This window comes from Arvicanthis niloticus, chromosome 1 (assembly GCF_011762505.2).
Source record: "Arvicanthis niloticus isolate mArvNil1 chromosome 1, mArvNil1.pat.X, whole genome shotgun sequence".
Classification (NCBI taxonomy): Eukaryota; Metazoa; Chordata; class Mammalia; order Rodentia; family Muridae; genus Arvicanthis; species Arvicanthis niloticus.
Window position 1 is genome coordinate 10,033,300 of NC_047658.1, and position 25,089 is coordinate 10,058,388.

General features: G+C 42.8%; 1 protein-coding gene and 1 pseudogene across 1 annotated transcript; one reads left to right on the forward strand and one right to left on the reverse strand.

The window, feature by feature from the left end:
* Nucleotides 1-25,089, forward strand: part of LOC117720412 (zinc finger protein 787-like) — a 96,614-nt pseudogene that overhangs the window by 11,192 nt on the left and 60,333 nt on the right.
* On the reverse strand, nucleotides 6,535-7,530 carry LOC117721803 (vomeronasal type-1 receptor 4-like). Its single transcript, XM_034520603.2, has one exon. The coding sequence runs from the start codon at nucleotides 7,528-7,530 to the stop codon at nucleotides 6,535-6,537; it is 996 nt and encodes a 331-aa protein (XP_034376494.2).

The following is a 25,089-nucleotide window of genomic DNA, read 5'->3' on the forward strand; positions in this document are numbered from 1 at the left end:
ATTAATCATAATTCATCCATGAATGTGTGACTTAGCCTGAAACTGCCTCCTTGCTTACCAGTGAGACTAAAGATGGTGGCCACCCCATAGATATGTTTTGAGAAGGAAAGGAGGCAGGCACTGATGAGAGCTGGTAAATCTCATTTCAATTTAAATAGTGGTTTCTACAATTGCTACCTCTTCACTCTCCTCTCTATACACAGGACAAGTGGATGAGTAACAACTGCCCCACCTGTCCATGTAGAAGTATGTCTATAAAACAACAATCTTAGACTTGTCTCTTCTGTTATCTCCTTTGTCTCCCCAGGTCAGAGTTATCTGGCATTCAGATGATCCTATTAGGACCCTCCTCCTCTTTTTGACATGTGTAGTGTGTGCATGTATGTATATTTGTGTGTCTGTGACTGCACATGAATGTGCAGGTGAAATGTCTCTACATGGGTGCTTGAGGCTCAAGGTTGACAGTGGGTATCTTCCTTGATCAATGTCTGTCTTTTTATCGAGGCAGGGTCTCTAACTGAACTCAAAGCTCATCACTTTGTCCAGTCTGACAAGCCAGATTGCTCTGGAGATCCTGTCTGTTTTTATAGAGAAGGATGTAACCCACCAAGCCCATCCAGCATTTACAGGAGCTCTGGTGATCTGAACTCTGGTCCTCATGCTTGTAGAAGGTGTTCTTCACCACAGAGGAACATCCCCAGCACTTTTTCCTGGTGTGTGTTTATGTGTGTGTGTGTGTGTGTGTGTGTGTGTGTGTGTGTGTGTGTGTGTGTTTGAGGGGGTATTCAGAGAGAGGGTGAGAGAAAGATGGTGAGACAGAGAGACATGAAGACACAGAGACAGACACAGAGACAGATAGAGACAGAGAGACAGAGACAGAGAGACACAGAGACAGAGGAAAACACAGAGATAGAGAGACACAGGACAAAGAGGCACAGAGACACAGACAGAGAGACAGAGTCACACATGGAGACAGAGAGAGAGACAGGCAGAGAGACTGACAGAGAGAGACTGACAGACAGAGACAGGCAGACAGACAGAGAAAGAGATAGACAGACAGAGACAGAGACAGGTAGAGACAGAGACACACACAGAGAGACAAAAAGGACAGACAGGTAGAAGACAAGATTTCATTGTATTCCCCAGGCTGACTTTAGACTTGATAGGATCCTTTTGTTTTAGCCTCTTGGGTGCTTGTCATATATAACTATACCCTATTGTGTATTATAACTATATACCTGTGCCACCAATGTATACCTGTGCCACCAAATGCTCTGCTATGGACTTGGACAACCAAGAAGGAAGTCATAGGTCACTGAATGAGTGGGTACCTGTAACTGTGGGGTCAAGTGTGGATTAACCTACTTGGGTCATATAGGTGTCACACACTAAAAGAGCTTGGTTAGGACCAAGATCTTTGGCTGACACACACTAGACTCCCTTTCAACAGGAGGACTGCCATGATTGAATGAATGGGGTTTCTCGTATGCCCCATCATCAGGACATTCACCAGTCCCACCCATCTCTGGGGCATCTCACATGCAACAGAGTCATGGAGTGAGAAGGGAGACTCACATCAGATTCTTCAGTGAACACTTTGAGCTGTTCAAGGCATCCCTGAGGGATATCATACTCTTTACTCCCACATTATATCTGGCCAGGCTGAGACACTTTATGCTGGTGGTTGAAAGAAGGAGTGTGGAGATCATCTCATAACCAGCGAGGGTTAACTCACAGGAATCTAACCTAGAGAGGGGTAGCACAAGATTATTTTCTTGTCCCTCTTGGGTAATCCTCTCTCCACTTAGCTCCTTAGGAACTGAGGTGACTGCTCAGATTCTCTTCTTTCTCTCTTCCTCACAGTAGCCTGTCAACACTGCCACCCAGCACACCACACCCCCATAGATGCAATATGCCATCTCTATTTGCTAAATGGAAACAAAAACCATGGGGCTTGTGTGTTCTCAATGGATAAAGTTGCTCACCACCTATACCAAAAACCTGAGTATGATACCAGGACCCATACAGTACAAGAAAAGAACGCATTGCTCCTGAGTTGTTCTCTGACCACACACATGCTACATGTGCACCCAAAATTAAATCTAATTTAAAAACCCCCAAAAGTGTCAACTCCTTAGCATGCCTTGATGGAAAACTCTTCACAAGATGGCCTGTGTCAGTTCTCATTGAGAAAATTCACCATAGTTATATAACCATTACAAAAAAAAATGCCTGAGGTTACCTGTGACCTCCTTTTTGAGACTAGGCCTTGTCTTAGCCCAGGTTAGCCCCCAAATTGCTAAAAAGCTAAGGCTGATTCAGTCCTCCTGCCTCTACCACTGGAGCTGGGATTACAGGTTTGGGAACTGTGCTTGGGCTTGTGCACCTGTGGCGACTGAACCCTGCACGTCTTGTATGTTCTATGAGCCATTTACCAGCTCAGCTGTTCTACCTTCTTTCACCTTACCACCCACCACCATCTTTTCTCAAGACAGGATCTTGCCAGACAAAAGCAGGTTGGGTTCAAACTTGCCATTCCTATGACTCAGCTACCACAATGTTAGGTTATAGGTATATACTTGTTTTTAAACATTCACATTTTTTTTCTTCAAGGCAGCATTTCTCTGTGTAGCCCTGGCTGTCCTGGAACTCTGTAGACCAGGTTGTCCCTGAATTTAGAAATCTGCCTGTCTCTGCCTCCCAAGTGCTGGGATTAAATGCGCGTGCCACCACTGCCCAGCACCATTTTATTTTTTAATGTGTATGTGGGCACACACATGTGCCATAATGGGCCTGTGGTCAAAGGACAACTTTTGAAAATTCCCAATTCGCCTTCTACCTTATGGAGGCTGGGAATTAAATTCAGGTCATCAGGCTTGGTGGCAAACTCCTTTATCTCCAAAACCACCACACTGGTCTTGTTTTTAATGTTTACAAAACACTCGATATTTATAAACATGGATGCAATATTTACATTTTAAAATCTTCTGTTTGAAATGCTCTGTTTTCTGGCATGTAGCCCATTCCTTAGTTCTGTCTCCAACTCCTACTATAGCATTGCCAATCACTACTGCCCCCACCTCCAGAACTTCTCCATCTCTATCCAACCCCCTAGAATGGTGGTTCTCAACCTTCCTAATGCTGTGACCTTTTAATTCAGTTCCTCATGTTGTGGTGATCAGCAACCATAACGTTATTCTGTTGCCACTTCATAACTGTAAATTTTCTACTGTAATCAATGAATCATAATGTAAGTATCCAATCTGCAGGATATCTGATATGCAATCCCTAGAGGGCTTACCACACACAAGTTGCTGTAGTTTTGCCAACTTCCTGGAAATTATTCCAAATTTTAAAGTAAAAAGTCACACATTCACCTCAGTCTAGAGGGAGCACATTGGATGTCTCGGCACATCACAGGCTAGCTTCATGTCATCATCCATCATGGGAGTACTCCCTAGATTTAGGTACTTTAAGTTCGGATTGCTAACAAGCTTCCAGAGATATTGCAGGCCAGACACTATCTCTGCACTCTTACATCTGCAGAAGTGGAGGTGGGGTGGGAGAGAGAGAGAAGAGTCATATTAAATTGTTCATTTAATAATTAATCAGATTTAATCAATAACACTCTTTGGTTTTACCCACCTAGCTAGCACTCAAAGCTGTATCTCTTTGCACATAGCTTGTTTCTGAGCCTATGCTGTGTGAAACTCTTCTGTCACTCTAGTGATGGGACTGGAGCCCTTTGCAAACACTCCTGTCAGTTAAGTTTTACTTTTCTGTGATGGGCTCTAATTTATCCTAAGCTGGTCTCAAACTCACTATGTAGCTGAGGGTGAAGCTGAGCAACTTTTTAACACTCTTAAGGGTTTTTCTGAGCATGTGCATTCAGGTGCACATTGGTCCCAGCAGAGGGCACTAGCTCATGAGAGCTGGAGTAACAGGCTAGGAACCCAGCTCTGGTCTTCTGCAAGAAGCTAATGACCTTGGACTTTAGGTTCACCTGCCACCACTTCCCAAGTGTTAAAGCTAGACTCTGGGGAGGAGGACCCTCAGTTGAGAAAATGCCTTAATCAAATTGTCTTCTAGGCACAGATGTAGGACATTTTTGGGAAAGTAATGATTGATGTGTGAGAGACCAGAGCACTATGGGCAGTGCCACACCTGGGCAGGTAGTCCTAGATCTATAAGAAAACACACTGAGTATGCAATGGGGAGCAAGCCAGTTAAGAAGCATTCCTCCATGACTTCTGTTTCAGTTTGTGCCCTGACTTATTTCAATGATTCAGGTATGACCAGAGAGTTATGAACAAAAACTCCTCCAAATGTACCTTTTAGTCATTGTCTCAGTTGGGATTTCTATTGGTGTGAGAAAACCCCATCACTACAGCTTGTAGTCTATCATCTCAGGATGTCAGGGCAGGAACTCAGTGCATACATTAGCAACTGAAAACTTGACCAGCACCAAGCTGGATGTCATGTGGGATTTCCCCTGACTTGAGAGGGCAAGTTAAAGAGTGGGCTTTTTCTCTAAAGTAGAGCTGGGATTCATCCTCCCTCCCCAAGATACCTGGCATCTGTAGCAGACTCAGATTTGCATCAGTGTTACAGCCTGAGGCTGCCTCTAAAAGGCAGTGTTTCTTACAAGAGGTCAGATTCACAGACTGAGGCAAACAGGCCATGCCACCTTCCTGCAGCTCTCACTGGGACAGAGTTAAGTAATCTGTGCTGGGACTTGACAGCTCTCAACTGGGCCCTTCATGCTCCTTGTCACATATGCTATAATGAACTAAATCATGTGATGGGAAACTTCTCACAACTCCTAAATACCAGACTTTCCCTTTGTTCTTGGGATTTGGTCCAGAGACACTTCTCAGAGGGATTTGCTGAGATGTGTTAATGAAGGACACATTCTGAAGAGACTCCTTTGGACTTAACCCCAACCTCCCCCTTGTGATGACTTGAGCATACTCTCTCATTAATGGGTATGTGTGTGCACCTGCATGACTGTAAATGTTGTTTGGCTGTTTCGTTTGACTGCTGGATAGAGATAACCTGATTGTAGAGATTGGAATTGCCAAGAGGAACCAAATGTCCCTATTCAGCAGAAAGTTGTCTCAAGAGGTCTACACTTCTTTTCTTCTCTTTTTTCTTGAGTACTTGGTATTAGGTGGTTGGGACAGATTGGGGTTTAGTAAGTTTTGGAAGGTGCGTGGATAATAGAACCCAATGAAGTACCCCTAAAGTATTACTAGGGGTAAGGGAATACACAGATCAACAGGGAGAGATCAGTGAAAGAGTAATTTCTTAATCAGTGAACTGAATAAACTACACTTAGAAACTATACTTTGTTTCTTTACTGTGTGTGGGCATGTTCAATCACAGATTGAGGAAGCCAGAATACAGTAAGTAGGAGTTTGTTCTCTCCACTATGTAGGTCCTGAGGCTTGAACTCTGGTAATCAGTTTTAAGTGGCAAATGCTTTACCTGCTGAGCTGTCTTGCTGCCTCTTATACCTGTGTTATGATCAAGACATAGTGCTATAATTTTGTCAGTTTCAATGTTGGTGGAAGTCTGTAAAAAGGCCTCAGTATTAATTTTGTTATTCAGTGTGAATCTATTCATCAATATAGAATATACAGTCTACTGTTTCCTATGCTATTATTTCAAGTTCTTTCACTTTAACTGTCATTAGTATTTTTACCATCAAATTGGAAGTGAAGTGTCAAGTGGGTTGAATATATTTCTCAGTTTGTGGCTGGAGAGAGAAGGCTCAGCAGGTTAGTGCCCTTGCCAATTTGGCAGTGGTGCAGAGCTTGGTTCTTAGAAACTATATTTATAAGTTTTTCTCTGTTTGTAACTCAATTTCTAGGGGTATGACACCCATTCTTCTTAAGGGCAGGGAACCCACATAAATACATGCACATCCAACACACATAAACAAAATAAATGCTAAAATATTTCTTTGATCACAGGAGTAAGTACTACAAGTCAGATTTTGAGTTTCATCACACTGACAGTATAACCACTCCAGATATTTATCTTGTGTCTCTGCTCACAGACATTTATCTTGTGTCTGTGCTCAGTTACAGGCAGCTGCAAAGGTTAGATGCTTGATTTTGATCTTCTGAGAAAATAATGTTGTGACTGAGGAAGCAATTGACAGACAGGATGACAGCTTTTCATTCTCATTGTTCTGATACCTGTTGTCTCCTGTCTGATTTGCAGGTGTTACTGATGATTGGAAACACATTTGCACTATGGCCCAGAGGGAAGTGTTTGCCATGTTCTTTCAGGAGAAGGTGTACAGTTTGGATCTTAGTATCCTTCTTGGTCCTGGATGTTAAACCTCTTAATGCTCCTGATCAGGAGCTGCTTCTGTCTGTTTTACTCTTTCTTCTTGATGTATTGAGCAGTAGTGAGTACCATGACTTGTTCATACAAAAGATGTTTAACACATATTTATGGAATAAATATTTTAATGATATTAACAAAGCTGTATTCTGTGTTTAACATTTTTAGTGACTCTGGATTTCAACACCTGAGAAGCACAGAACAAGGATTCTTAGGATCTCTGAAGATCAACAGTAAGGGAGAAATTGTGGGGAAGCCTGCAATCAAAACTTCAGTGACATGCCTTACAAAGAGACGAGAGCCTATAAAAAAGTTTTGAAAGATGATACAAATGAAATTTAGAAGATAAAAGCCAACAAAAGTGACCACCAGCATCAGGATAGTATGGGTTGCTCTGGTCTCAGCTTGGCCTCTGCGGACTTGATTGGGAGTGAGGATATGCTGCATTCGCTGGCGATGTTTGTGGAGGAGAAGCACCATGGAGACACTGGTCCAGACCATGATGCTCATGAATGTGGCATCATGGACAAACCTCAAGAAGACAATGCCTACACTGAATCCAGAAGTGGAACAGAACAACTTGTTTTTAGAGTTAGAGTTATTATCTGTAATCTGTGGCCCAGTGACATTAATTGGAATGTAGATGTTATTTAAGACACTGAAGAACCAACAGCTATAACAAGAATAACTTGCCAAATTTGGGACAAATCCTCTGAGTAGAAGTTTACCTCTATTAACAGGAACAACAGTGATAAACTGATGGATACTCAGGACACAGGTGGAACACAAGTTTGTGCTTCTTACAACCAGGCGAGTGAAGAATTCCAATTTACATTTGAGGTCAGTTGGATGATATCTTTGAGCAAAAGTCATAATTTTGTTTGGAAATATAGTGAGGAAGAGAATCAGGGCATTGGCCACAGCCATGTGGCTTAAAATCACCTGTGTGGGCCTCTGTTGAGAACCAGTGAAGACTGGAGATACATTATGGAGAAACAGAAAGACATTGGCGACAGTCCCAACTCCAAACTGGCAAAGCAAGAGGATCTGAAGAGTCACTTCCTCAGTGGTTTTCAGGGAGTTATCATGAGCAGATATGGAGAGGGCTTTACTTGGCCCTGCAGTCATGATTAGGTCCTCGGGTTTGTTGTCCTCGGGTTCTGTTCTATTGTCCATATTTACCACTAGATTTGGGATAATTTTGTCTCTTGATAAGTGAGACACTATTTTATCATAATAGAGGAACTTTGCCCGGAGTACAATGCATGCACAGTAACTCAGAATAAAATTTTATACTCATTGAATTACTTTTCTCTTGAGATAAACTGCACTGCAACTACATCTTTATGGTCACGTAGTTCAATAACCTTTACAATAACACATATTTTTTAACAGACCATGGGCCTTTACATCTGAATAAAGACAGGAAAGAGATTAGTATGAGTATGTGATTCCATCATCAGAAGTCAATACAGTAGGAGGGAGGGGAGGCTGCCAATGGGATGTAACTTACTCAATAAAATCACTTAATCTATAGTAAATTAAAGAGTCCATCATCAGATTTTATCAGTTGTATTCAATATTATTAGGAGTGAGAGGAATCTAAAAATGGAATGTACCTTAATTGATTAAATAACTTATTCAATAAAAAGAAAAGAAAAATGAACCATAAAATAATTAATAAAAATTTTTATATTAAAGTAAAATGTGCTGGGCAGTGGTGGCACAAACCTTTAATCCCAGCACTTGGGAGGCAGAGACAAGCAGATTTCTGAGTTCTAGAACAGCCTGGTTTACATAGTGAGCTCCAGAACAGCCAGGGCTATACAGAAAAACCCTGTCTACAAGTCAAAGAGAAAATAAAGTAAAATGTTTAAAATAATGTGTATTTTAATAACATGTATGACTACATATGGTAATCAATAAGGTTTTGTTACTGAATCCAGTTGTAGAAAATTAAGTTTTTGGTTTTGAGAAATGTTTTGTGCTACTGATCCACACAACAAAGTACCAAATATTTCTGATAAAGCCACCTGTGTACTGGTTACACAGATAAACATAGGTTTACATATGTATCCTCCATGTGAAAAAAAGAAAACACTTGCTAAGAAGATTCATTCATTGATTGTTTTCCTGATCTTAATTTTTGTTCTATAAAGTCATGTGTCAGAATCTTACCTTGAATCATCTCCAGCTTTCCTCCAAAATTATTACTGCTATCACTATTATACTCTTGTAGAGGGATGTTGGTCCGCATTCTACTTGTTATATGTTTTCTAAAGGAACACAGAACCTCCATTTATCAAAGTTCAACATCTCACATACAGATGTCACATAGAATGCTGTTTTCTGCTGAATGTTAATCCAGAAAACATACACTGATTTGAGGTGGAAACAAAATATTAAAGTACTTGAGTTAAACTGCAGTCTTCAAAAATAATGCTTCATGTTGGCTTCAGAAGATAATGTACACTGAAGAAGGGAGAAGAGAATTTAAGCAGAAGTCTCTGGTTCAATGAATCCCACCTTCTGAGCATAGTCACAGTGAGCATCCTCGCTGAAGGCCAACTCCAGAACACAGATCCTGTAGAATCATATTTCATGACATCTGTTCCAATGAAATGGTTCTCTGTGTCCCTCTTTGTCAGAGAAAGGATGCAAGGACATCCACAATGGTTTCTTATCCTCCTTGCAGTGCTTTGAAGGTAACCCACCAGAGTACAGGTTTTCCAGTCTCAAAATAATAGCATATACATCCTTCAGAGAGATTATTATTGTCTCATATGTGACGTCAGGGCATTTGTCTACATGGTGTCTTTTTGTGGTATCTCTGATGAAGGAAAATCATTTTTCCCCAGAGCAAATCTCTATTTTTACTTTCTGATGCTTAATAATGATGTCTACAAGTTCAACAGATTTTAATTAGTACCTGGGCAGAAGTGAGGGAAGGGTTTTCATGTTTCCTTTGGGAGAATCTAAGTTCTGAATTGATCTTGTAGTCAGATGTAAATTGGGACACTCAAGGGTAGAACAAGGGACTCATTACGTGCATTTCTCTAGAGTACTTTCCTCCCGACCATTTAACTCTTGCAAAATATGCTGACAGGAAGTCGTTTGAGAAAACTGCCATCCTGTCATTCAGATTTTGTAATTCCCCAGAAATCTGCCTCATTTCAACTTTTCCCATGTTTATCCCAGGACACATACTTCTGACAAATTTACTAACTGAAGCTGCTCTTTTCCACCTAGATCCTGGGCTTATTCTAATAACCACTTGTTTTCAGGTAGATTGTGACTTGTTTTCTGAGATAATCATGAATCTTTATCAGAAGCCGAGTATACTTTGTTAGTATATTCTGTTGTATACTAACAAAGAGTATATGCAACGTATATACAAAGTATATACTCTTTGTTAGTATATACTTTGTTAGTATCTGGGAAACTGCAGTGTAAACAAGGAACTGTGTATACAAAATCAAAGACCTGGAGTCCGCAATCATTAAGAAATAAATAGATCGAACCACACTCATTTCTGTTCTAGGGATAATAGACTAGTAGAGACTCTGTTTTGATCTTCAATGACAAAAAATAAAAACTCAGTTTATAAATATAAGAATTGCATGTTCTAAACCTTTATTGAAATTCATACCTGCAGCAAGATTGTCTTAGGCACAGTCAAAGAACAAGCACCTGGATGTGTAGAAAACAAGTTATTATTGCAAAAATATTTGTTACTAATGAAATAACCAGCATTTGTAAGAGATATATGTGGAAATATGACAAAAAGAATAACTTGTCATTACCTTACATTTGTTCATGATAAGCATACAACGATGATTTTAACTGTGAAATTTATGTTGACAAATTGAAAAGTACACACACAATGTGGAATAACCTTAAATGTCAGAAATTTATAAGAGTCATGGCATGTTGAAAAATAGGAGCTAGAATACAGTGTTATAAGTGATCAATAGTGATAATGGAACATGAAGTGTAAATTTCAGTGTATATAGGAGGGAAAGCAGACAAGCAAGTATGGAGAGGAATCACTAACACTAAGTGTCTTTTGAAAAACGTTAAAGAAACAGTGCTATTGGGGCATTCTGTAATGTGTTCACATGCATGTTTCAAATGAGTTTTAGTAAACCTGCACTATACTAGGTAGACAGTTCCCCACATAGACATTAATGGTGAATAATGTCAAACTCTATTCCAGTATTTGGTGACGTCTTTTTCCAGCTGCCTGACAACTCTCAAAGTACAATCCACCCCACCCCCAATCATTATAGTCCATTACCACTGGTGCTCGTGCTTCTGTAAAACTTGGTGGTTAAAGACACCATATACTCCTGCCCACAGGAAGATCATTTTTGTTTTCCCAAATTTTAGCTCAGTTTAATCATGTGAGGTTGTCCTCCATAGGTGCACTCACTAAATATATTTAGTACAAATACAATCCCATTAACCACAGAAATTGTAGACAGTGCACCTACATTTTTTTCCAGGTTTTATGTTAGTGCTTGGGCTCTGAGCAGACATGAGAGCAGTGTCTTATAACTTTGCAAGATCATTGATAGAATATGTATCAAAAGTTAAATTGGGGAACCAGGTACCTATGGAGTCCATTTTGTGCTGATATTTGAGCACATTTTCACTAGAAGCAACACTAAGGACACGAGTCTAATTCTGAGGCAGGTGAAGCTTGTTTATGAGAAAGTGGTAGTAGTTAAATGTAGGTCCATAAAAATTATAGGCATTGCACCTTGAGTTTTATAAGAATGTCTTTTTCCTTGAGGACCTGCCCTTTGGGTAGGATGTTCCCTGAGTCTGGATGTGGTTCAGCCATGGGAGCATGCATAATAAAGTCAAGTAGTGATCCTGTCAACTTTGAGAGCACTGAGAGCAGTCAGCAAAACTATGTATTGTCCTTTCTGGTGTGGCTCCAAGGATAGCTTCTGAGGTCTCTTACAGATCACCCAGTCATGAGTCTGGCAATTTTGCAGCATAGGTGGATGAATAACCTTGTAGACTGTTGCATGCCATGGCCAGTCTTCCTTTGCCTGTGGACAAAAGTCTCCACAGAACATATTGACAAGTGATCAAGGACATATCAAAAACATATTTGACAGTGATTTCACTAAGCACATAATCTCTTAAGATAGAAAGTACAGGTCTAGGTCTTCCATACATCATTTCAAAAGAGGTTAATCCCAAAATATAAAGAATATTTTAGACCATACATAGGGTGAAGGGAGGAGAGCTATGCAGTCCATTCCCTTCTGCATTGTTAATTTAGTGAGGGTCTGTGGGTCCCAATCCCTGAAGGCTTCCCACAAAGATCTCTGGCCCAGCAGGGTGTGGGTGTTTGGGCAAAGGGGATCAAGTGAGAGCAGGAAGGGGGAATCATCTCTTCTGCCTCCACTGCTGCCTCTGCCCTCATCTCCCATGTCTCTGCTGTTGCCACCCATTTACTCCCGGATGCTGCACCTGTCACTCAGCTCTGAGTGCATCCTCACCACCACTTTCATGACACTGGGGGTGTGGTATGAAGTGGAGCCTCTCTGTTTCTGCTTGAATTTACCTGTGGCAGCATCATTTCATGTGCTCACTGGCCATCTGGATATCGTTGAAGAAAAGGCTATTCAGATCTTTTGCTGGGTGGGGTTTGTGTGTGGTCTGTGTTTGTGCCCATGCATGTAGATGCTAATGAGTGTGAGCACATGTGGAGACTGACTTCAGTCTGTTCTCTATTTAAATATTTATTTACTCATCTACTTAACGTGTACAATATGTATCTGTTTATGTGTGCCATGTATATGCAATTACCGGAGGCCAGAATAAAACATTGGATCCTCTGTTTGGAAGTGGAGTTACAGGCAGTTGTGAATGGCCATGTGGGTGCTGTAAACCAAACCCGAGTCTTTTTCACTGAGCATCTCTCCAGCCCCTTTACCCTCTTTTTGAGGTGGGGGTCTTGTTGAACCTGGAGTTCACCCTTTTGGGTAGATTATTTAGTTGGCCTTGTGTGGAACAGTGGGCTATGGGACACCACTGGGGGCCTGGTAGAGCACTCTCTTGAGAGTTTCTATTGGAAGAGCTGTTGGCTATGCTCCCAACCCATGGATTTTCCTCATGACTCCCACAGTCCTTGGCTTTGAAAGCTGCCCTTATTTTTGAATTTCTTGCTCATTGACCTTAGAAGACAACTAAACTTTTCCTATAAATGGCCAGAGAGTGCCACCCTAAATTGTCATTCATATAGGTGACTCAGAACCTTTGAAATGTGACCATTTGAAGGGAGACATCATGGTGTCAGTAGGAAGAATTTGGCCAGGCAAGCAAACCAGTCCAAGCAGCACAGGTTAGGCTCTGCATCCTTGCCTGTAACCCTCCCAGCTCTCTTTGGGGCATCAGTTTCCTTGGGGGTTGCTTCACTGCCTGGTCAGTATAAAATTCATCCTGGTTTAGGGAAAGAGGCTGTCCTCTCTGACCACTGAAGACATTCTGCAGAGAAGAGTGACTAGAACACAGGCAGGCTTACCCAACATCCTACCTACAGCCAGCCCTCCTTCCTGCAGTAATTTGGATGGAGCTGGGAATTCCCAGCTGCTTAAGCTTGTTTCAGTGAGAACAGGGTATCACACTAGGCAACCGCCTTTCACAGGCCAACTCTATTCAACCTTTTTGACTCCTGGCAGTACCTACAGCTCAAGTATGCCCCCTTACCTCTCGTAGGTACTTGTGTACTTCTTAAAAATTTTACTTTCTATGAAAGGTATTTGTGAGCTGAAAATGTGCTGTTAGTTATTATTATTATTATTATTATTATTATTATTATTATTATTATTATTACTATTGCTACTCCTACTATTTTTTTCTCCTGAGACAAGAGTTCTCTGTATAACAGCCTGGGCTGTCCTGGAACCCACTCTGTAGACCAGGCTGTCCTTGAACTCAGATTTGCCTGCCTCTGCCTCCCTAGTGCTGGGATTAAAGCCATGTGCCACTACTGCCACTCCTGAAAATATGTTGCTTTAAAGCAAGCACACAGTTAGGTGATATATTAGTATATTCAGAGTTGCATAGCAGTCACCACTGTCTAATCCTGAATGTTTCCATTAACTGTCAGGAAGCCCACACCTCTTCATGGTCACTGCCACTTCTGTCCTCCCACTGCAGCCACTCACTAGTCTGCTTCTTGTCTGCAGACTTCTCTACACAGTCCATACCCATGGACTCCTACACCATGTGACTCTGGTCTTAGTGACCTTGAGTACTTCACTCTCACTGGATCTTGTACCACGTGACTGTGTTTATTTGATCCTCAGCTAAGTGATCTTGGTCAGTTCATACACAGAAACCTATTCCTGGAGACGTTGGACTCTGTGATGTTTGGCAGTTTATGCAAATGGAGCCACACACCACGTGACTCCTGGCTTAGTGACCTTTGGCATTTCATGCAACCATGTTGCCCTGGACTTAATGACCTTGGGAAGTCCATGCATATGGAGTAATAGGCTTAGTCCTTGTTTCTTTCTCTAGCATTTGGTGTTGCTTTTTAGCTGCCACACATAGCATTGCATGTCTGTCCACTCATGATGTTGTAAAGATGGGTGGTTTCTTTGGGTATATGCCAAGAATGGGACTATAAGGTTACTTGATAACTGCTTACCACTTGAGAAATGGGCTGTTTTCCAGCAGGACAGTGCCATCTGACAGTTCCCCAATGTACTTGCAAGTTCTCCTTGTGGAGTTCTCTTGTTTGTTTCACTTTAAAGACAATATCTCATGTAACCCAGTAGTTTGGGATGCATTATGTAGCTGAGGTGTGCCTGAAAATTCTAATCCTCCTGCCTCTACTTCTCAGGTGATGGTATTAACAGGTGTGCGCCACTCCATCTAGCTTCCTTTGCAGTTTTGGTATTCGTGATGTTCTGCCTAGGGACCTGGTAGTGTTGGGTCTTGTGTAGGGGAGACAGAACTTTCTCTTTCCTAGAGTTCACTGCTGGGTCTGAGAAAGAAGCTGACATAAAGCAGATGGACTAGCAGAGAGTTCAGGTGCCTCCTTACATGTATGTGTATCATGTGAAAGCAAGGCCTCATGGGTGGTTGGGCCTGGTGTTTGTTCTGTGCTGGTGAAAAGAGCTTTATCATGGAGTGTGGATGGGGAGAATTGTTTTTGTCCTTGGCTTTTTTCTGTGATAAGATAGTTTACTCCCCTGGAACAGGAAGGCCATGCTTTAAGAGGAAGCTATGCTCTTACTTCAGGAAGAAAAGGGAGTCATACCTGTCTCCACAGACCTTGAGCTGAAAACATTCCTTGCATGATAGTGTGCTCTGGTGGGTTTCTGCCATTTTGTCAGCTTTTGCCCACACAGCTGCCTATTCTGTTGTATAGTCCCTAAGGTTGTCAGATGAGGAAAATGAATAGAATGGAAGAGATTTGGACTGAACTGCTATGAGCAGAAGGACCATATGTGTGTTTGTTATACACTTATGACCCATGACTGTCTTATCCAGACACCCCTGCCCCAACTACCACCATTCATCTGGTCTGTGTAGAATAGACTCCTGTGGTTTGCTGACATTTTTTCCAGACTCCTAGGTTTTCCCCTTTAAACCTTGCTGCTTTCTCTCCCAGTACCTTCTGGAGAGGTTGTCATGTGTCACTTTTATAAGCCTTTGCATGCATCTCTTGGGCCACATAAGCCACCTTGTGCACATTCACAGAGCTGTTCAGACCTTTCTGCACCAAGTGGAGTCCACTTGGTTGTGTTTGTTCTTTTTGTGTACTTCCTCCTCCTGAGGCAGGACCAAGTACTGGGATTCATCAAATTTTGTCTTTTAAGTTTCTGCTTGGCCCAGTTTCATTCACCTGTGTTTTCATCCATACCATTGTTCTCTGGAGCACTTGGGCTTCCTGGTGCTGCTGTGGGTGCTGGAGGTTCCATGGGTAGTGCTGGCCTAGGAATAGATGTCTGAGGACAGACTAACTTGGTATAACATGAAGGGGCACTAGAATTGAGGAGCTTAAAGTGTGGGTAGACAGGCCTTTTGAGGAGGTGACTTTCACTTTAAACATATTATGGCAGGGGCAGCTGTCATCACATGCTTAAAGGCTCTCAGGAGCAAGGAGGAACACAGCTGAGGGGGCCCAGGTGGCTGGACTGGTAGAGAAGCTGTGGGTCAGGGAGTTCTCAAGGGGTGGACCTGGCTCAGGCCTTCCACTTGATGACCTAGAAGACCTGTGAGGTAGTTACTATTGCCTTGCGGGTCAGGCTTTGTTCAGCCCTGCTGCCTGCAGTTAGCTTGGGGTATAAATTTAGGTAGCTAGTCAGTCCAGAATGTTTGATACAGGAGGTATAGGCTTTCTGTGTCTGAAATTCTTTTTTTGGAAGGGGCTTGGGGACCTCAAGGCAGAATTTCTCTGTGTAGCCCTTGGCTGTCCTGGACTCACTCTGTAGATTAGGCTTGCCTTGAACTCAAAGAGATCACCCGGCCCTACTTCCCAAGTACTGGGATTTAAAGACGTTCTGCACTCTGTGTGGCCCTTGAAATTTCTTTCTGTTGCTGATATTTTGGTGTAGAAGTAGACAGTCTTCTGACACTGCTCTCCCAGTTGTGCTTGAGCATCCTTGTTTGAAGGAGTCCTTTAACTGGGTGTTGTAGCTGTCAAGGCATATGGGCCTCTTCCAGCAAGTTTCAGGTCTGCATGGTCAAGTTGAAACCCCATACACCTCTGTCCTCTACATTGTCCCTGGAGAAACTGAGTCACGGAGTTGTTCTGCCTGTTTCCAGCTGAAGGGAGCTGCGCAGTGGCCTGGGAGGGTGGCTGTGGCCTGGGTAGCTAATGGAGGCTGAACTCTATATCTTGAGTCAGGGGTGCTGCAGCTCAAGCCACTACAGTCTTGGTGCAGGCTCCTGTTGGCTGGGTGACTGCCTGCTTTGGAAAGTTCTTTGCTCTGTTCAACACCTGTAATCTCTCTCTTCCTGTTTTGTACATTTCCAACAGGGACCCAGACATGGAGCTTTGGGAAGAAGCTTTGTCTCTGTGGCCACTGGATTCTGAGGACCAGCAGATGGTCAGTCATGAGAGTTCAGGTGAGGTGGCCTCGGTGGTCCCTCAACCAACCACACTGCTTTCCCACCAGGCCAGGGAACCATGCTTTGTGACTCTGGGGTGCCTGGACTCCTGCAACTTGCTCTCCAAGAACTCCACACTCCCATCTTAGAATGAGAGGCTGGTGTTCAGGTCTCTAAGGGTCCTCTTAGTAGGACCACCCAGATCCTTGGAGCCATCTTTTGTCTCATGTCTTCAGCTAGCTGTTGTTGAGCACCCCTTTGTGCCCCATATCCTGCTCTGGTTCCAATAGTACTGTGTCTGCTTTATGGTTGTTCCTCACATGGGTGAGCCTCCAAACACAGGGTCTCAAAGTAGTAAGGAATGAGGGAAGGACTGGGAAGGGGAATCTGAGATTACATGGTAAGATTTGGGAAGGTGGGATGGGCTAAATATGAAATTATTTACTTTTAAGTGTTGGCAACATGTGTTCAGTTTGTTTAATAAAGCATTTTTGAGTTGAAACACTCACCTGTGGATTACATGGAGCCCAGGTTTGTTGGGTAAGACCCATCCTGGCCCACCAACACCCTCCTCTTCCCTCTGCCTGGCAATTCTAGGCTGATGACAAGAAAGCTCACGAGAGGGCACAGTGGGCCAAGTTGTATGTCTGACACCTGGAGAAGATGGCATTGGTTTCATCCATGTTAATAAATTGGTGCTTACATCGCACTGCTTAAGTGTTCCTTAGACTTTGCTGCCATGGCCCAAGGTTGTTGTCACCTCCACCAGTCCACTGCCATATACCCATCTGTTTAGGGTAGCAATAAAAGTTTTCTCAAATCCTGACAACTCAAAGTAGATGGACTTGAGGTTCCACTTCTTTCTCGACACCAGGGTGTGTGACTGCCACTTGGGCAGACAAACCCAGAGGCTATGCTGCATTTTACACTTCTGCCATCTGGTGTGGGCTTGTTGGAAGCACTGATGCACTGCTCAGGGGTGAGAGAACACAGCCTAAGATGGGGGCCCCAGCCCACATGAGAAACAAGTCTATGGTTAGAAAACTCCCAATTGGGAACCTCATGGAGCCAGAAAGAAGTCCACCATCTCCACCCCCACTCCCACACCCAGCACTCCCTAGGGGTGCAAGGATGAGCTCAGGACTAGGGGCTGGGGGATGACAATTCTAGCTTAGCTCGAGTATCCTGGAGTGCTAAGAGGACTTCTGCAGGAGACTTAGGAAGAAGGCTTCCCCACGGCCTCCACCACAGTTCTTGAGAGACACAGTCCTTGATTCTAAACTGTTTACTGATTAATTATTGTGGAGAATAAGTGTATAAAACTTTCTCAGGTTGGATCAGAGATTAAATATCTTTTGCAGGAAGGAGTGTCCCAGAATAGAATCTTATTGGTTAAACCCTCAGGGCTCATCTAGATACCTCATTAGCATGGAGGACTCTGTGTTCTGTGTCATGTGACCAGTGGTCAGGTTCTTTATGTGGAGAGTTGTGGTCACCTGTTCTGGGCCAAGAATCTGGTTGGGAGTAAGTGAAACACATAATGTCCTCAGGTATGAGGTGCCAGGGTTTCTGAACCCACTGGACCTTACCAAGTTTCCTGGCATGGTCCACTGCCCCACAGATATACTGTGCAGCTGGCAGAGACTCATATCTCTGATGATAATGGTTTGAAATTTTGTGTATAAATGTTTTGCCTGTGTGCATGCATGTGTACCGTATGTTTCCCTGGTGACTGGGGAGGTCAGAAGAGGGCATCAGAGCTCCTGGAACAGGAAATACCTATGGTTGTGAGCCACCATGTGGGTGCTAGAAATCAAACCTGAGTCTTCTGCAAGAACAAGTGCCCTTGACCACTGACTGAGCCATCTCTGAAGACCATACTGAGGTAAAAAATGTTGTCAGTTCTGTCATTTCTGAGACAGTGTAATCAAGAGAATCTGATCTCCTAAGCTGACCCTGCAGTCCCCTTGCTAAATGCCCACAGCACCACTTTCAAACTCCATTGCTCCTTAGAACCTCCTGGCCCACTTGAGCATCCAGGCATCAGCTAAAAAGGAACTCCACCTTTTAAGTAATTAGTTCCCCAGTCACTTAACAGCTGCTTATTTACACAGCAGGAACACCAAACAGAATAACCAGACAAAGGAAGGCATGTGCCTGACCAAAGCTCTCCTTGCTCCTCTCCAGCCTTCTCCAGTTCTTAGACATCTCTTCCCTAGATTGTCACTTAACACAGCATGCTCCTCCTGCCCCTGCAGGTTCCTGAGCTCCCAGACTTCTTGTTGTATTCAACATTCAGATTCCATGTCTTGACAGCAAATACTGTTCAAAGATGCATACAGTACACTGGCACTGTGAATTTCTAAGCTTTAAAATGTTTTCAGTTATATTTTGTCTGTGTGTCCATAGGAGGGAGTAGGGCAAGCATGCCACCATGCACATGGAAGCCAGAACGAATCTTGAAGGCCTTGGTCTTCTTCCACCATGTGTGTATTGTGACTGAGTTCAGATTGTCAGACTCAGGGCAGGCACATGTACCTGCTCAGCTGTCTCCCAGGCCCCTGTGACACTGTAGCACACAGGCATCACTATATTATGTTTGTATCCACTTCCTCCACCACACTGGGACTGGTCTCTTCCCCCAACCCTCCGCTTAGATAGTCCTCCTGCTTTCTTCTCCCCCTCTGATGTCTGGTCCTATCCCGTCTCCTTCCTACTCTCTTCTCCCACATGGGTATTTAGGTGTGTGTGTGTGTGTGTGTGTGTGTGTGTGTGTACGTGTGTACTGATGCTTGAAAATGTAGGTTCTTGTATTGACTTCACCTAGTAGTTTGAGACAAGGTCTCACAGAAACCGAAGCTCCATGTATCAGTCAGGTTGCCTTGTCAGGGAGCTCCCAGAATCCGTTTGTCTCTACCCACCAGGCAGCATTGGAGATTCAGGCCTGCACTGCCATGGCTTTTACATGGGTGTTGGGGATTTGTACTTGGGACCTTTTGCTTTTACAGCAAGTGAGCTCCATCCCCCCAACCCATACATTATAATTTCAGCTGTTTTTCTTAAGATTCCATTCTTTACCTCTGAATAAAATTGCCCTGTACGTATGTAAGATCTTTTCTTTATTCATTCTTATGAGGAAGGGCTTCTAGGCTGGTCTCCTATTTTGGCAGTTGTGATCAACAGTGCAGCTGTGCACACAGTCTCAGCCTTAAGCATGGGGAGCTTCCTGGCTGGGCTTGTGACAGTACATCTGAAATTGGGGGTTCAAGTGGAAACATGAAGGTGCTAGGGCTTCGCTGGGAGAGTTTCTGGCTACTCTAAGATTGGAACTGCTGCAGAGGTGTTGAGTCAGTGACCATTGATGGTCGGGAGATCTAGTTGGCCACTGCGAATCTTGTGATTCCACCACCATGTACCTAGCACCTGTGTTGTGAGCCCAGTGTGTTATCTGTCATGAGCAGCTGTTGATAAGGTTTTAGGTCCCCGTGGGTAGAGGAGCCACAGGTCCTCTTCACTCAAGAATCGAATACAGGATTGACTGTGAGATGGTCAGTTCCCTGAGAGGGGAGAGAGTACATGAGAGACAGAGGTTTAATATTTAATTGTTCTTTAATAATGCACAGCAAACAATATATTATCACCAATGCTAAATAAAGCTATTGTAACAACAAGGTATTGCCATATTTTCTATACATTTCCTCTATCAATATCAATACAATAAACACAAATAGTAAGTTGCTAATTACCGAAGAAATAAACATAGCTGTAACTACAGAATTATTCATGAGTTATGTGACATGAGTTCTTATGACTGTAATTTCCAGCAGCTCAGGTCTAGAGAGTGCTTTACCAGGAAGATAAGGGTGTTCTGCAGCTTCTAGCAGCTCAGGTCTGGAGAGTGTTTGACCACGAAGTTAGAGGCTTCAGTTTCTCAGCTGTCTCATTGATGATCAGGTACAGAGTGCTCAGTCTCTCGGCTGCTGCTTTGATGATCCATGCTGCAGAGTGCTTGGTCCTGGGCTGCAAAGGAGGCCTGAATGGAGGATCACGCTAGCCAATCATGGCTACCAATGTGATGAAGTGCTCCAGGCAAGGGATCCTTTTTTATGCTTGAATTTGGGTTACTTCTGACGTCCATGGCAGATAACCAGATGTGTCTGGTTATCTGTGGGGCTATGATATCATTACAGCTGGTTATCACACTTATGCAAAACAACTTATTTTAATATACAAATATTTTGATTCATAAGGTTTTCAAAACAACTTTTGATTATCATAACAACTTTTGATTATCACAGCACTTCAAAACAAGTTCACTTCAAACTTCTTTTCTTTCCTACTACAAATATGGAGTCAGTCCTGATAAGGGCCTGCTCCTTATAACCTGGAACCTACAATATTTCTTTGGAGTAAAGAAGTGTAGCCAGGGCACAAAAGCCACACAGGGACTTTGGTTTTGATCAATGAATTTACAGATACCAAAGAGGATTTGAAGAGAGTTGAGTGGACTTAGAGGGAGAGAGAGATTGATAAGTGTCAGGGTATTTGGAAGAAGTAAGACAGAAAGCCACATTTTAAATAGAGTTTCTTTCAATAGAGCGTTGGAGACAAGAGGAAAGAGTAGGGCCCAGGGCCCAGCAGGATCTTGTTCTGTGTTTTGAACCCTCACAGGTCCTCAACCAGGATGGTGTGGGCATTATGTGGAAGCAGCTCTACACACTAGGACCAACCAAAAGGGAATATTTAATCTTTGTAGTTGTAACCTTGCAGTCAGCTAAGAGTTGCTGTGTGTGGCCTAGAACTTGGGATATCTGGGAAGGGCACAGCAACAATGTACACTCACCTGTTTCCTCCTTACCCTTGGGGCTGGTTTCAAGCCCCAGTCACCTCAGCTTTAGCCATCAAGTTAGTTGCCATGGTCTGCTCTGTGATCTTTATCCTCTGGTGAATTTATTTTTGATCTAGCCCCTGAAGGCCAGCATCTGACATGAGCTCCAGGGTTCTTCGAGAGTTCCCATCTTAAACACATAAGGACATGAACCTACTTTTGAATTGTCTACAACTCCCCCACCTCCTAATGAGGAAAAGGTGTGGTCATCTTCAGGCAACATTTTGTAGTTGAGCTACAGGGGCATATGAGGTATATATTAACTAAAGGGACTCTTGTTTTCTTACCTTGTCTTCCAGTGTCTTGTCATTATCTATTTGGCTTTAGGCTGGCCTCCTTAGGTTTTAAAACTGGTCTTTTCTTTTTCTTCTTCTTCTTTTTTTTGTGTAGAAAAGACCTTGCCTTAAGTTCACTGTCATGCAGTCCTGACAGGGAGAAAGGTTGCTTTATATACCTCTGTGGACTTGAGAAGGGGAATGGTGAACTATTCACATCATTTGTCTCACAAAGCTGACTTTGATGGTTATGTGTCCCCATTGCCAAGTTCCCCCTCCCTAGCATCCCATCATAAAGAAGCAGGTTGTACAGCACCTACCAGATGTAGGTTTGACACAGCCTCAGAGTGGGCTACAGTCACTCATTTGCCAGATTACCTCAGAGGCAGCATTTGAGCCCTTGGAACTGGTGAAAGAGGAAGAGAGCTTCCAGGGCGTGGTGAGAGCCCAAGAATAGAGACTCCATAGTCTCTCTGTGTTGGTTGGCAGGGTATACCTTGTGAGGCCCTGGAATATGACTGTGGGCCTTGGTTCTGCTGGGAAATGGGGAGGCAGAGGGAGCTTGAGGGGTGGGCAGGCCCCTGGAGAGCAAGTGTCAGGCAAAGTGCACCCAGGCCTCAAGAACAGGAAGAATTGGCCTTGGACAGGAGGCACATGTAGGAGGCTGGGCTACCCTGATAGGTGGGTGTTGTTTTCAGTTGTCTAGATCAAGTCTCCTATACTCTAGTTGCCCATGGTTGTGATGGTGGGGAAATCCAACTTAACTTGCAATAGAGCCTAATAACTATGAGGGTGGGCTTGCATGCCCAGATAGAGAGGGCTAGCATACCTCCCAAGCTGGTATCCTACTCTCTCTTTCCAACTTGTTTCTCCTTTTCTGTTTCCCACCCTGCAGTCACAATTGTACAAATGTGACACCATTACTTCCTAGCCTGCAGGCCTGGTCCTCCCATCCTCATTGGGTTTCAGGTGTCACTTGTGTTTGCTTCTCCTTTCATCCCTGCCCTTGACCTTCTATAGCTGTGGTTGGTAGACTTTGATGAGAGCCTGGTATCCTTAGGCAGGTCCAGAGAAAGGCTGGCAGAGAGAACATCCACTCGGAAGGAGAACAAGTATCAGGGATATAGGTTATGAACACAAAATACTTGAAACACCTTGAGTGGTTGGTGCCCATGGGATAAGGTGTATGGGATATGCATTGGTACAACCCAGCATTCCCTGGGATGGAGGACCCCAGAAAGGATAAGCTTCCCTGGGCCACCCACTAAGCTGGAATCCATTGGCAGTCTGCACAAAACAAAGAAAAAATACTAAAAGCAGTAAGGGAAAAAGGCAAAGTAACATCTAAAGGCAGACCTATAAGAATTACACCAGACTTCTCAACAGAGACCATAATGAATTTGTAAATTGCTCTTTCTATCTCTATGAAGAATTGATTTGGAATTTTAATGGGTATTGCTTTGAATCTGTAGATTGTTTTTGGCAGGATGGCCATTTTTACTAAGTTAATCCTGCCAATCCAGGAGCATGGGAGATCTTTCCATCTTCTGAGATCTTCTTTGATTTCTTTCTTCAGAGACTTGAAGTTCCTGTCACACAGATCTTTCATTTGCTTGGTTAGATTCACTCCAAGATATTTTATTTTATCTGTGGCTATTGTGAATTGTGTCATTTCTTTAATTTCTTTCTCTGCCTGTTTATCCTTTGGGTAAAGGAAGGCTACCGATGTGTTTGAGTTGATTTTATATCCAGCCACTTTGCTAAAGTTGTTTATCAGGTTTAGGAGTTCTCTGGTGGATGTTTTAGGGTCACTTAAGTATACTTATCATATCATCCACAAATAGTGAAATTTTGACTTCTTTCCTTTCCTATTTGTATCCCTTTGACTTCCTTTTGTTGTCTAATTGCTCTATCTCGGACTTCCAGTACTATATTAAATAGGTAAGGTGAGAGGGGGCAGCCTTGTCTAGTCCCTGATCTTAGTGGGATTGCTTCAAGTTTCTCTCCATTTAGTTTGATGTTGGCTACTGGCTTGCTGTATATTGCTTTTACTATGTTTAGGTATGGGCCTTGAATTCTTGATCTTTCCAAGACTTTCAACATGAAAAGATGTTGAATGTTATCAAATGCTTTCTCAGCGTCTAGTTAGATGACCATGTGGTTTTTTTCTTTGAGTTTATTTATGTAGTGGATTACATTGATGGATTTCTGAATATTGAGCCATCCCTGCATTCTTGGGATAAAGCCTACTTGATCTTGATGGATAATTGTTTTGATGTCTTGTTGGATATGGTTTGCGAGAATTTTATGGTTTTGTGGGAATACAGAGGATTAGCTAGGATTTATTGCATAGCCATAACCTATTGGTAGAAATCTGTACAATTATTATCAAGATTAAGATGTAATTTCTTAAATGGCACCAACTTACTTTAAGTACAAATTTTAAGGTTTTCTTTGGTATGAGTTTCTTATTGATATTAAAGTGAGATGAATATTGTTATTCTCATAGGCATTGTACCAATATAACACATTTAGAAATACAAGGCCTAGACTCAGTCCTTCTTTAACTTTTTTAAAACAGATTTGAGATGGTTAGCCTGTTAGTGAAGGGACTATAGAAAATTCATGGCTTGGAGTTTATTGTTAGGGTGTTTTCTATATTTCATTTGGCTGAGTGGAGTTAACAGACAACAGTCCAGATTACCTTACATGGATAGTTGGTTTTCAAAACATCAGAAGTCCACAGAATTGACATGACAAACATTTCTGTATTAATGTTCATTTTGATTAGAGACCTATCTGCTCCTGACAGCTTCCTATATTGAATTCTAAGAAGAAATTGAGCATCTGTGGAGTTACTCCAGTTGTGGGGAGACAGCCACTAGGCAAAAATTGCCTCTTTCCATCTGCAGACAAATTACTGTCCAGAAAAGGACACAGTTGCAGAATAGTCGACTGATTTTATCTGCCTAGACAGGGTAATCAGCCCTTAATAATTCTGCAGCACTAAAATCTGTCAGATGATCCTGGGCCAGAAGGCAGAAGAATAGATGCTCCAATGTCTTGTAGTAGAGGGAGAGTCCAGGTGATCAGAGGTCTCTATAAATTGGCTAAGGTTTAGAACCTATGCTTTGTGCTTTTTACAATTATAGTAATCTCAGTCATTCTGGATTTCTGACAGGGTTGAAAACTTATGTTCTCATAGCCAATCCTGGCTATTTACCTTGAGAGAAATGATTTGAGTGGATGGTTTTCAGCTGACATTCATTCTAACGTCAAGGAAAAAGCCAGGCTCAGAACTAAGTGTTTTAGTTAGGATAGATGGCAGAGGTTCTGGTTAGTCAACAAAATGATGGACTGGGTATTAGGACTATCCTGTACCTGACTGGTACAAATAGGCATAATTATGCTCTAAATCTATTTTGAGAGAAAGGTTTTATTTTAACAGGAAGGGTGCTATGTAGGAGGAGCGAAGGTGGGAGGAGTACT